Source organism: Trematomus bernacchii, unplaced genomic scaffold (assembly GCF_902827165.1).
Source record: "Trematomus bernacchii unplaced genomic scaffold, fTreBer1.1, whole genome shotgun sequence".
NCBI classification, from domain to species: domain Eukaryota; kingdom Metazoa; phylum Chordata; class Actinopteri; order Perciformes; family Nototheniidae; genus Trematomus; species Trematomus bernacchii.
In genome coordinates, this window is record NW_022987648.1 from 15,956,030 (window position 1) to 15,970,587 (window position 14,558).

The window sequence follows — 14,558 nt, forward strand, 5'->3', positions numbered from 1 at the left end:
GCCACACTGTATACACACACACACACACACACACACACACACACACACACATACACACACACACACACACACACACACACACACACACACACACACACACACACACACACACACACACACACACACACTTAAAGGAACTATATCTTGCATCCCAAAGCTCCTCTTCTGTTCCCTAGCTCCTGCAGTGAGACGGCCCTATGAGGAGAGCCCCGCAATGCAGCATCTGTGTGACTCTCTCACACACACACACACACACACACACACACACACACACACACACACACACACACACACACACACGCACACACACACACACACATACACACACACACACACACACACACACACACACACACACACACTCACACAGGGAGATGGTGGTGTGTGAAAGTGCTCAGATCGTAGGAGTGAGAGCAGAACGAAGAGAAGGCTGTAGCCTGATGAGAGGTGGAGGAGGAGGAGGAGGAGGAGTAGAGGAGGAGTGTGTAGGAGGAAGAACAGTGATGGGACGAGGCAGAGGAAGGTGAAGAGGGAAGAAATAATAACAGGTGGGAGGAAGATTTATAGGTGGAAGCATGCAGTGAAGTCAGACAAAAGAAGAGGAGAAGAAGCCGATAAGAGCCAAGGACATGACAAATGGACTTCTTAATTAGCTCTGTGATTCCCTTGTCTGTGCAGAGTGTCTATGGCTGATGTATTCACAGACAGTTTATCAGTCCTGCTTCATCTCTTTAAGCTGGACACACATTGTGACACTCTTTAATTGACAGGGGAGAAATTGGTTTGAAACAAATGAAACTAAACTGATTGACTGAAGAGTGTTTTCAGAACAGGCAAGTTAATCTTCAGAAAACTTTTGATTGCTGTATGATGGCATCATTGGATTTAGCTAATTGCTATTTTTGCTGTCAGATGTTGTGTAGGAGCAGCCTGTAATTAGCCTTCAATCCACTGATATCTGTGAGCTCTTGCTTGATAATTTGTTGAGTTGAGATAATTCATGTTCGCCTATAAAACCTCCCAAACACTACAAATCTGGAATGCTACAACACAATTACCAGAAAACACTGGGTTCAGTCAGTGAGCTGTGACTTTGACACAAACTTACCAAACACATCAGCCTCTCTCAGTCTGCATATTCAAGAAACGGTTGTGAGAAGTTGGAATTACCAATGTGTTATTGTTGTACTAAAAGTACAACAATAACACATTGGTAATTCCAACTTCTCACAACCTGGCTTAAAGGGCTAATAGCTTTAGACCTTTTTGTTATTTAGTTCTCTCTCAGCAAAGCACTTATGTTTTGACAGTGGGCTAGTAATATAGAAGCAATGGCAGAATAATAAATATAAACTTTTAACCTTTGCAAAAACATGCAAATGCACTTCACCAAGGTCTTTCTGCTATGTGACGAGTCTAAAGGGCAAGGCCAGTTCAAAATACAATTTTAAATGTTGCAATCTGGCTGAAACATAAAAAAAGGCTATTATGAGTCCGACAGCTCACCTGCTATTTTGAGGTGATTTGAATGACTATGTGAAGTTTGTGCTCTTTTGTGACACTACTGAAAAGAGTGTGTCCTTGCCAATACATATTCTTCCTTTTGATTGAGCATCACGTATTTCCTATGGATTGTGCCTCACTGGAAAATATGGTTCAAAAAAGTAATAGAGTTGCGCTTTCCCCTCCCTTTGCAATTGCTGTCAAGGTATATAACTGTGGTTAAACCGGACAGTTTACAGCGTTAACGTATAGATTTGTCTCAATGTGGAAGTCCTTATGAAGTTCATTTCATGTTGTTCTATGGTGTGTATTTATTCCACCTCTAGAGCCACATTTAGCCAGACAGTCAGGGGAGGAAAAGTGTCCTGAGTGGTCTATTCTGAGAACAAAGTGATGAAAATTGCCCCCTGCCGCAACATCAGAAGTTTTCTGATTCAAAAAGGTGTTTTCCCAGAAATACTGCAATAGAGCCTTACATTAAAAAATAAAAACATACTTAGTGGGTTATTTATTCTCACAGCAACAGTGTGTTGGAAAGTGCAGTTCGTCACAACTGATTCATTCTTCTGAAATAATCTATTTGCCAATTTGCAATAGGTGAGAAGGAGCAGAGATGTTTATGGGCCTTCTGTGCACTCGTAACTCGTAACACTTTTCAGGAGATGTAACAGTTTGAGGCTGCCACATAAACTGCATAAAGGCATACACATTTTTTGTTAAGAATTATTAAAGTGCAGAGTAAAACAAAAGTAAACAAAGAAATCCCTGTTCGAACTCATAATAAGTACATGTTGCTCAGTCAGTACTTTGATAAGCCAATGTTGAAAGCACTGAATTTAAAGGTTAATATGTAGGTAGCTGAAAAAAATCCATTTAGAGAAAGTGCAGTTTCAATCCATTATAATGTACTTTGGTTTCAAAATGGAAACAAATCAATAGTTGTAGTATTGAGATTTTCTTTGAAGTGTAGATCTGTTCGACTCTACTGTAATATCTTAATGAGTCGCTATCCAAAATATCTAGCAGCAGTGTTTGGCGTCTGCTCACTATTCATCTCCATTCTTCCTGGGCACAGAGAGAGGGAGCGTATCAGCATCATCAACCCTCCCTCTGGCAAAGGGCCACAGGCTTTTTGCCAAATGCAACAGACCTGCTGTCTACTGAGACACTCGACGTCTGACTCTATCAAATCGCCATCTCATACAGTCTCACTCCAACTGGACACAATGCCTTGAGGACAGTATATTACCTGGACAATATACTTAGATTGCCTACTATCCTGTGATCTACGATTTTCTGCTGTCTGCTTGTCTCAATGCCTTCTCTGAAATAACTCTTCCTTTCTCTGTCCACTCTATTCTTCTCTGTGGTTCTCTCCTCATTATTTGGCCTCCTTGACATTTTTGCATCGTACACTAAACCTGTATTTAGCTTTGAATAAGGGGAATTGCAAGGCATGTACATTTGTAATGAGACACTGTACTACATTGCAGCTCCAGTTGGTTTGATGTGATGGGCGTAGTTTCACATGATAATGTTGCCTAATGCCTCTCCAATCTCTAATCCCAGTTTGCTGACTTGTCATAATAGCATTGGCCCCTATTGTCTTCCATCAGGCTTTAACCCGGCCGGCAGGTGGTGCTGTTTCATTCAAACGTAGTATTTTCATTGTTCATAAACAGATTGTACACTTAAAAATGCTGCTCACATCTGCTCAACGGGCCCCCACCCCATAGATGACACCTTGGGCCTGGCCACCTGTCAGAATGATCTTGTCGCGTCTGGATATCAGCCACCGGGCTCAAAGTGACCTTCATCATCAGACAGACATCAGTGAGACACAGCTTTAGGACAGCAGTCTCATCTCTGGGTTTTATGACCCTGTTAATATTGAGAGTGCTCTTCAGGCAGGGACATGGTGGTGTAACAAGCAACCAAAGGGACAGTGACAGTTAAGGGTCAATGCCGAATATATTGCCCTCTTTCGGACAGAGGGAGAGGGGGGAGCGTTTTATGAGGAGGCTGGTGCTGTGAGCTGCGGAGTCTCTAGAAGCTTTTTTCTCACTGATGTTCCCCTCAGCGCTGACTCATGCAAAGCTCCATTGACTCCTGACTTTGATCCATTTAGGCTGCAGGGGGCTTAGAGCCGTGACATATTCTCCTCAGTTCTTTTTTTATTATTTCTCTCTGTTTAATGCTATTCTTCCCCACTGTGCTCTATTCTTATGGGATTCTATTTCAGGGGTTATAAACCTTTCTGTGTGATGTAACCCTACGGATCTGTCAGTTAACGTTTCCCTTCCTTGACTACCCGACATGCTTCAACATGTTGTTTCTCATGGAGCTTAAATGTATCGTTTTTTTGTAGAACTTTTAATTATATTAACGCATATTGTAACACTTTGAAATGATAGCCTATGGATATTAAATGTTGAGGCTTTGTCTGTTTGCAGCCATGCTGATGGCATGGTATTTGGGATGGCCATGTAATTCTGTTGGTCACTGAATCATAGAAAAAACTATTGGATGAATATTCATGGTGATCCCTCTGACTTCTCCTCTATCAACATAAAGTTTACTTTTTAGTTTTTGATCAAAATATCTTAACATCCATTTGAATTTAAACTTTTAGAAATACATTCATGTTCCACACAAGGAGATTTGTATACATGTGTGTGATCCCCTGACTCTTTCAGTGCCACCTTTAGGTCAAAATGTCAGTTGGACCAATTATTTGCCATATGTATTTCCTCCTCCTCTCCTTGTTTGGTCTTTATTCTAGTCTTTTCTCTCACTGTGCAGACAGGGAGCAGTAGTATTGAGGGCATTGTGAATGCTGTAGCTGGTGCTCACTGTAGCAGCTCCTCAGTTCCAGGCCACAGTTATTGACTCTTGTTTTTTCCAGCAGACTACCCTTCAGTCTCTGAGTCTCTGAGGACCGCAGAGCTCAATTACAAACCGCTCCTTCTCACATCCCCTTATGCATAACTACACAGCAGCAAATGTTTGAAGTACCCTCGCTACAACCCACCTTCTTTGTTATGGTCTGCATGCAGGCTCACAGTTCTCTTTTTCTCTCTCAGACCTTTGTTAATCTCCATTTACGTCCTTTGACATCAAGACTGTATTCACTTGATGTTTGAAGACCAATACTACCTCGAACAAGCATTATGTCCTAATATACATGTCAATGTATAGGAAGAAAGTGGAATATCAATCAAAATGGCCAGGCGTATTAATTACCCACAGAAGAGTAGCAGAGTGCGAGTTAAGGACTTCAAGTACAAAACCTTGTGTATCGATCTAACCCCACATCAAACCCATTCATCTGGTTCCCCCCACCTACTGCTAAATATGGCCCAAGAGATCATTGAATCTTACTGACCGTTCCTGCCTCAGGTTATTATGTGGGTCGATCAATCCATTCCCCCCCCCCCTTTGCCTCTGCTTGATCTTTTCCCCATGCTGTTCTGGCCAATCATCGGCTTTCAGGGGGGATTTCATGTAAACATCAGGTTATGGTGAGGACTAGAAATACATATTGTTAAGATCATAATGCCCTTTTTCCTTTTGAAGTGTTTCAAGTGTGTGTTTTTCTTGTTTAAATATGTGTTTATATATACAGTAGATTATCAGAAATGATGAAGGCTACATGATTCAAGCTATTTTTCCAATGCCGAACTGGATCTTGTCAGATTGATCAAAGCCCACCTCAGATCCCTGTAACCTTGCATGAGTCACACAAATCCAAGGTCTGCACTGTTCATTTTCCACAACTCGTGATTTTCACCTGGGAAACTGGCTATATGAGTCATTACATACACACACAAATCAATAGGGTTTAATCCAGTGGCTGTCACCTGCCCAATAACACCCAAGGACAGTATTTCACACAACCACCTACACACAAACTCACACAAGCGCTGATGCTCTTTCAGAATTGTTGACAGTGGAGCTTCATGGAGCAGCCGCAGGGATTATGACTGACGAAAAGGAGATTTGAGAATGTGACTGATGCAGTGTGTCCTCTGGTCTGCACACTGTTCATTCTCCTCTATGATACATTGCTAATATTGCAGTTAATAATGCCTCCTCCCCTCCTCCCTCCATCCCTTCATGTCTCTCAGCCAGAAGGAGAGACCCCACCCTGTGCCCATTCTTCCCTGCTGCTAGCTAGCACCAGCATGGCAGACAGTCGAAAGCCAGAGGATGGTGCCCCCCAGTGGGACCCATCAGGGGGGCAGGAGGCCGCCGGCAACCATGGAGCCAATGGCTACTCTGCCTACAGGACCTGCCAGCCTGGTGGGACCCAAATGGCCACAGGCCCCTACTCCACCCGAGAGAATGGCTTCAATGGGGAGCTCAGTGGGGCCCCCGCTATAACCGCAGGTAAGATCTGTTTATAGTATTTAGATTATTCACTTTAATGTTACAGTAAGTTCTAGTGCGTTAACTGGAATCTGCCTGCATTATCGGATTGCTAAAATAAGAGGACGTGATGGGGTTTGTTTGTGTGGAATTGTAGAACAACATTTTGCAAATTAGCATTGGTGTTTTTTTAGTGTTTGTTTTGATGAGGAAAAGGTATTTACTCTTAGTCATATAATTTCCTCAGCCCATTTCGTACAGAAAAAGTAAAACAGATGAGCCCTCACCTATTTGTCAAAATGTCAAGTCTAAGTTTTACATTACATTACAAATTAAACAAAACGTGTAACTTTTAACTTTTCTCATGTAAATTTGGTCCATGATGTACAAGACTAAACATACCATGCTTTAAAGTGATGTAGTAGTACTGTAGTTTGTGTCAATCATGGCAAGCTTGGCTCACAGTTTGATTCTGGAAAGAAGTCCAAACCAACAGGAATATGTCTGCGTTTAATTTGTAAATGTGTGTAAAATGGGCTTTTGTTTATGAATGAGTGTGTACACATACCGTAAGAATGTGTTTGTGTATGTGTTCCTTCCATGAATCATATGGTGTGTGTGTGTGTTAAAGATTGCATATTCATGTGTAAGCATTGTCTATGTCTTTTGACAGTGTTAATATGTCATGTGATATGGTTTTACGTGTGTGTATGTGAATCCATGATAGTTGTGTCTTTTTGTGTGTGTGTGTGTTTGTCCTGTCTCTTCTTGTGCGTGGGTTTGCAGCACTCCGAGTCCTCACTAGAATTGCATACTGTTATTAAGAGTGCTATAATTACACAAAAAATCTTTCTCTCTACCCCCTTACCCTTCCGACCCTCCCTCACTCACACCCTGGAGACGAGAACATTAACGTACCAATGGTGTTACCATGGAAACGGCTCCCCTATAATTTACTTTGCCAGGGCTATTTTTTTGTTGTATCTTATCACAGACAAGAACGTTTAGCATGCGATGACAGGAACCAAATTAACCTCCCATCTCCCCGTTATTAAAGCTTAACCTGACACCAGTTTGAAGGCTGATTACAGTATTTTCAAGTTTCGCTGCTCATTGACATTTGACCTCTTTATTCCTTCAATGTCTATCGCTAATTATTTAGTATCATTCATACTTGATCAAATTATGTGACCGAAAGGGTGTAAGGAGAAGATTCAGATAAATCAGACTCTTCTCCTCACACACATCCATTATATTTATATTATACTGAAATCACATAATGACCTTCAAATTGGGATGACACTAATGGCGCATTTCCACTACAGCGCGGTTTAAGCATGCCGTGCCGTGCCCGGCCCGTTTTTGGTTGCGTTTCCACTAGGCGTAGTTCCAGCTAGCAGGGTACTTTTTCACAGTTTTTCTGGCTTTTGAGAGCCAGAGGTTCTTTCCGGGCCAACAACCAGGCTGAGTATGCTAAACTAGTGAGAGAATCGCTGGCAACTACAACAAAATGAACATATTTTACCGTGATTTAATTGTAATACACGTTTCAAAATGATGCCGAAGTAACAACATACTGATACCGGTTAGTACAAACCATGAATTAATGCTTTGACAAGTCTGCAGACAGACGGCAGGCGAAAAACCTTTTAAAATACGTGTTTTCTGAATGGAGATTGGCTAAGCTAACGCAGTATATGCTCCGACCGTCCACACTCACAACAACGGCCTATACAGACATAAATAAACCAGCGACTGTACTCGCCATGACACAGACAGTCTGTGGTTTGTACTTGTTTAACTTGTGTCTAGTTTCTGAACAGATATGAGGAGCTGTGAGATCTGAGGGCTAACAGCTAACGGCTGATGTTGGTTTTGTGGTTCTCATTGAAGATGACGTCACGGCTCCGCCTACACTGCGTTACTATAGTTACTACCCCAGTTCCTAAACTGTAATGGAAACGCAGCATAAAGTGAGCCTGGCCTACCAAGGCCTAACTATACCGTACTAAGCCGTGCGAGGCCCTGCAGTGGAAATGCGCCAAAAGCTTCTGTTCAGAGATTACTTATCTAAAAAAATGAAATGTTAATGTTCGTTTTTATATAACTTGTACTTTTTTCGTGAAGCATGCCAGTCGAACCGACTGGTCAGTTAAAAAAGAAGTCTCTTTTAAATGTACATCTCTAGTTTATGTTATCAGGCACATTTAGAGTCCAGAGCCCAGAACATTGCTTAGATGCATGGCCGACATAATAAGCAACAGCCATGGTCTCATGTGTTGCTCTGGGTCTTTATTAGCACATATCAAAGATATGAGAGCTGTAAACAGCCTTCTTCAAACTTCAAAGGAATGACTTGAAACTGATGAGCAAGTAAACATTATTTTTTATTTCTCTGAGAGAGGAAAGCTAATGATCTACTATAAGTTTTATCCCAGCAATTTAGATCTGTGCTTTCACTCCTGTCTCATTGTCCTCATCAGCAGTGGTGATTCTAGAGTCTGTGGGGGCCCTAGGCAAACATTCACTGGGGGCCCCTCGAACCAGCTTTTCATCACCACGCACAGCCGCTAGCCCCCCTCCCGGAGCAAGGCAACAAAATGTAAGATAAGAAGCAGCATTTTACGGCGCGCTATGCATGGGGCCGCCTTCAGGGGGTTTCCCGACATGTCGTTGCAGTAAATTAAAGGGTGTTTCATGTTGTCGTTGCTGTGGACCTTCTTAATCTACCTTCTCTGGGGGCCCCCTTCTGGTCCGGGGCCCCAAGCAGTTGCCTGCCTTGCCTATCGGCAAGCGGCGCCCCTGCTCATCAGTAAATACAACTGACACTTGATATAAATCCTTTCAAAGCATCATTTGTCTCAAGACTGAAAACATGTTGCCAGCCTGCTTCATGTGTGGTATAGTCACGTAGAAAAAACAAATAACAAATAATTGCTCATAACGATGCACTGATGTATAATAAAATGAACGAGTTTCAAATGAAAGTTGCCCTACACATAAAAACAATATTCCCCTCTCCTGCACCTTTTACAGACAGTTATCTGCAATAATCAATAGATGTTTTATAATCATCTGCATACAAAAATGACATTTTGTTTCAGCATCTGAGTGACAGAACTTGTCTGCAGAGCATGGTGTCAGCACACATTAGCGTAGCTCCAGAGCAGGGCAGGGCGGCAGTAAGTGGGGCAGGATGGGTGACAGAAGGGCTGATGGTGGCACTCGGTAAGCCTTCCTGTGAAAAGCTCTTCAGACACAACAGGAACTATTGAAGCACGAAATTGCACTCTTGACTTTCCTTTTAGGCTAAAGTTGAAAAAGCCAGCGAGCCATGCTGAAAGTGGTCAAGAGAAAAAGATGAAGAGAGGGAGACGGAGAGAAACAGATCGAGTTAATAGAAGGAGAAAGAATGCAAAGGGTCGTTCATCTTATTCTGGAGAGTAGTTGGCTTGCATGAATCGAGGAAGCCCTTCTGTTATGTTAGCGATATCGCATTGACTGATGTCACTGAGCTGTGGCAATTATCTGGGCATACTGTTGAGATGACTGGACAATATTTTGTGTTGTTAAGGTCCCTCCATCTCATTAGCCTCAACGAGTACGTTTGGCTGCAGCAGAGAGGAGATTTGACCAAACGAGTTTCTGGTGTCTAGGCACAGACTAAAAGGAACAAATCCAAAGTTGGAGGATTTCTGAATCACAACTTTCCTCGGAGGGGTTTACAATTTGTTATATACGGCACCTTCTATTCTAAGACCCTTTACTTGAATAATGAAATACTTCACCAAAAACAAATATAGAAACATTGGGAACAGTAACAAAGAAGGGATTCTTTTTTTCAAGACGGAGAAAGATGGAAAAGATGTTGCAGAAAAGACCGAAAAATATATGTAGTAACATATATGTATAAAACACAATGACGATATTAGGAAATCCTTTTGTGGTTTAATATGATTTAATTAGAAAAAAATGCAAACGGTTTACGAAATGTTGGTTTTATTTCAGTAGGCAAACATCTGGGCTTTGTTAGATTAATTGTTCGGCTACGTCACTGCCATCGTTTCCATTTATACTGGAGGCTGCAGACTGAGAGACTGAAACAACTGGATGTGTTGCTGGCATCTGAATTACATTGGGACCCAAATCAGTGGCCCACCAGTGTGTTGCTATGGCAACCACTTGCTTTACACATTTCGGGTGCAGGCTGGTTTAAGGCAGGCACTCCTGCTCTCTCCGTACCCTCTCAGTCCTGCTGTGTGTGTGAGTGTGTGTGTGTGCGAGTCAGTCTGGCGGTGTGTATCGTTGACTCAGGGCTTCCAGTCGGTGTCTCCGCTCAGAGAGGGAGCGCTTTCAGCTTCTGTCTGTCATACAGGTAATACAAGCGTTTACTTAATTACGACTGTGTGTCTGTGTGGATGTAAGCTGGTACTGGAGATGATGAATGCAGATATGCAGAGGATTCTGTTTAACAACGCGGCTATTTGTGCATGTGGGATGTACCTTCTGTCAAAGCCAATGAAAGGCGGCTGTTCTGACATTTGACATCACTCTGTCAGAGAGATGCTGAGACAACCAGACCAGACAAGTTTTCATCACCGCAGGCTAGCTTTGTTAATGTTACAAGGTCATTTCTTTTTACAGTGCCGTTGCTTTGTGAATGAGCAGTATATTTTTTTATAGCCAGACTGCCTTATTGGACCCAGTGCCTGTGATGTTTCTTTTAAATGTGTCCGTTTTACTGTGTATCTGGAAACTAGATTGCATTTAATGTTTAACCCTCACAAAGCCTATGCAGAAATGAACTGTAGAACAACAAAGGGAGTAGTCCAGTTGGAACCATTACACATTAGATTACTTCATTCAGTTTTAAACTTTAATATATGCTAAATATTATATTACAATAGATTTATTTGCGAAGATTATACTCCAAAAACTGGTCAGGTATGTCATGTAATTTCAACTGGATACTCTAGCTTTGCACACTTATATGTTAGTTTAAGAATAGTTTCTGTATGTTTTTTTACTTACAACTAAACAATTTTTCCTGAAAACACTTTTATTTCATATTGAGATTTATGTGCCATGCATTCGTTTTTCTAAAGCAAGTCATTCCCAAGGTTTAGGAATTTGTCGAGCGTTTTCTCACTCAGGAAACAAAAATATTCATATCTTTTTGGAGCATTATTTTAAACCAGGGCAAAGCCACAAGAGCAGTTTTTTATTCTTGATTCCACAACCACTGGTTGTGTTTGATGTTGATCTTTAAGCTGTATTTTCCGGTAGAGGCTTGGAATCATTGAATAGGTGGTACACGTATATCAGAGTGTGCTCTTGAAAATGGGAAATAGCAGCTTTGAGTAGGTGAGTGGGCAGTGTTAAGTGTTCCCGGAAGAAGTGTGTGCATGTGTGTGTAGATGCATGTGTGGATGCCTGCCAGCTTGTTTGTGTCGATGTGTGGGCGATTGTTGGATAGAAAGAAACAGCAGCAGCAGTAAAAGCATTGCACTGCCACCCAATCCCACAAAGCCACTGTTTATATGCAAATGAAAGTTTGTTTGATTAGAACTCTACAGTTCACCCTGCGTGCAATACTAAAACAGGCAGAAGCTAAAACATCCATACAGTAGGTGTCATCTTTAGTCTGCACTCGGTTGCTGGGTTTCCATAGCAACACTCACTGCCTAATCATCTCTACAGCAAAGTAAACATCTATTCTCACTCACACTGCTTTTATTACACGTTTTTAATGCTTGTTTTGAATCAAATTGACAGATGATATAATCTCCCTGATGTTCTGGAGTTTTGGGATTTATACCAAACAAATTCCTTCTGCTAACTGCTTCTTTGAAATGTTTTTGTTCTTGCAATAATCTTGAAGTTGATTAACCTTGTGTCTGTTTTTCTGTGTTCAGAGCAAGTGTCAGCGCGGATTGTGCAGGAAGTGACGGCGGAGGCAGTGGCGGTACTGAAGGGAGAGCAGGAGACTCAAAGGCTGCCATCAGGTAAGACGCACGCACACACGCACACACGCACACACTTATTTGCTATGTACATTTTATATTCTTAATGTTCAGTCAGGATCATAGTTAACATTATCATGGGACAACAGCTAAATAACAAAGTTAATATCAGTCCTGGTAAGCATACAGTCACTACGGATGAGAATGGGGAGAGATTATCATCATTTGTTTTGGGAGAAAATGAGAATAGATAAGAAATAAATATACTTAATTATTAAAGAAGATTTTCAAAAATAATAATTATTCCTTCCTCTATCTCACACCTACCTTTGAAGTTGAAGACACCACAAATTTGCCCCCCTCACCTCCCCCCTCACCTGCTGCCGAGCACTTTGGTCCTCTGGAACAAGGTAGGCCAAGAATACAACGCGTGTTCATGAGAGTATGTCTCAAAAAGAGAAGATTGTGATTCCCTTCTTTTCCCCGACTGAAGCCTTGGGATGTTTTGTTGGCCAACACATTTGGGTATTGATGTTGGTTGGCTCTGGGGCTTCTCTTTACCCCCCCCCCCCCCCCCCCCCCCCCTCAGGACATGCCCTATAGGAGACAAACCACACATTGGTCGCCTAAAGAAGTCTTTACATACCAGAGTTGCTTAAAGCAGGAACATTATCTCCATTTTTCAGACATGCATTTCCTCCTAAATCCTGCTTCCTCCTCATCGCACAGCTGGAACCGATACAATTTGTATCTTCATCGTCATCATCATTTATCTCTGAAAGAAAGAAGCGCTCACACGCATGACCGCCTTGTGACAACAAGTGCACTCTTCTTTATCAGCTTCTTCTTCCATGTTCCTTTCTAACATCTCCACCTGGTCTTACCACACACTTAAATGACAGCCAATTTAGGTAACCCTTCAACTTCTTGTTGTTTGTCTTTTTGGTTGAGTTGTGTATTTGGTTCTGCATGTCTTATCATGGTGTTTTCTTGTGATTGTCCCGTCAGTCTTCTTTGCAATTATTTGTTTGTATTGTTAGTGTTTATTGCTATAGATAACAATTTTAGCCCCATAAAATGTAACTTGAAGAGATAGCGTAAATTCTGATTTGTTCATTTGTTTTGAACTTGTATTGAAAGTTGCAATCATGTTGTCTTCTTGTTAAGCTGTGAAAAACGTTCACACCAGCGACATTATAGTCTGTGTTAATCAGTGGGTTGTACATCAAAGTAATTTGGCTTCATATTATCAGCCCATAATAAATATTGGCTGTAATTTCATTATCGAAATAATACATAATAATATAAATGTCCCTTTGTCGGCTTACTTGTTGTCGTGCATCGCCTGTTTTTCTTAAATACTTACATTTCAAACAATATGTTCTTTGCTTTTCGATTTTGACCATTCTCACTGTTGTACTATTTGGTTCTTTATCTCTGACATTGGAATTGTAGGCTATGTTATGTAGTAACTTCTTTTGCAGCTCCAAAATGGTTGTACTACAGTGTAACAAGCTCTTCCGTTTGCCTCACGCTTGGCCTGTCTCTTCATGTCTGCTCAGAATATAATGAGGAGAGTCAGTAGATTGTTCAACCAGGCACTAAACCCAGATGATCAGATGGTTGTGGTAACATTGTGTTTTAGTATTAGAAGTAAGGACTGCGTAAGGAGTGTCCTATAGAAGGAGGCAGTATCGTGCAATTGTTAACAGATAGTGTGCTCTAAGGTAAAGTGTTTTGTGGTGTTGTTGTATAAGAGTTCATAATTCAAAACAAGTAGGCACTGAAGGACTTAGCCATAAGATTGGCTAATGGTTTCTTTGAGTTTTGTTTAGGCCAAAACAACTGCTGCATTTGTAGTTTAAATGTTGTTATTAGTGTCTGTGTTTTATGTCTTTTATTAAGGTTTAATCATTCTTACGTGAAGCAGATTATTGTTATCTTCCTCAAACATTGCAACATTTTACTACAGTATGGCTGGCCCACAAAGCATTGTGAATTTTGAGTTGCTTTTCACTGTCACCTTGTCGATGTCCTGTGTGTTTCTCTTGCTCTCAATCAATCTATATTTTCATATTTCATCTCCCTGTGTGATGACTCTATTTTTGTTGCTTATTTAAAATGTGTCTGTTATTGTCTCCCTTTCACTTAAGACATGTCCATCTTAAATACAATTTAGGCTACTTCTATTAAAAGTAATAATAAAAAGTAGTAATTTCCTGAAAATGCAAGAATGGCAGCTAGCCCCAGTTGAACTCATTTGGTATGACCTCCTGTTTGGCATTGTCTCATAGCTATACTGAAAGCTCTAACCAAGGACCTTATTCAAAAAAAATATATATATATCATATCTTTTTTAATATTCATCAATAGATGCCAAACAGCAAAAATATACAACAACAACAAGAAACATATGGTGCAGTTAACTCGTTTTTTATTTTGTAATTATTTTTTTTCTAAACTTGGATGGGTGTTTAAAAATGTATAAAATTAAAAGTCAAAAATAAAGTTTCTTGTTAGCTATTTTACGCAAAAAAACCCTGATCAGGTGGATTCCTATCAAGTTTTGAAAGAACCTCAATCTGAGTCTTAATATTAATTAAGATGGACATTCTTTGGTGTGTTCTCCATTTTCTATTGTTTTCGTCTTCATTGTCCTTCCGTCCTGTCTCCCTCTCTTCCTCTTCGCTCTCTCTTTCAGTCCGTGTGTCCAGATTTCCCTGC

General features: G+C 41.0%; 1 protein-coding gene across 1 annotated transcript in view; it reads left to right on the plus strand.

Moving 5' to 3' along the window:
- Positions 1-14,558, plus strand: part of map2 (microtubule-associated protein 2) — a 75,123-nt gene that overhangs the window by 35,020 nt on the left and 25,545 nt on the right. Inside the window, exons 4-6 of the mRNA XM_034134231.1 lie at positions 5,631-5,892; positions 11,787-11,876; positions 12,170-12,244. Of these exons, the coding sequence (XP_033990122.1) occupies positions 5,688-5,892; positions 11,787-11,876; positions 12,170-12,244 (370 nt within the window). The 5' untranslated portion in view covers positions 5,631-5,687. The remainder of the gene's footprint in view (positions 1-5,630; positions 5,893-11,786; positions 11,877-12,169; positions 12,245-14,558) is intronic.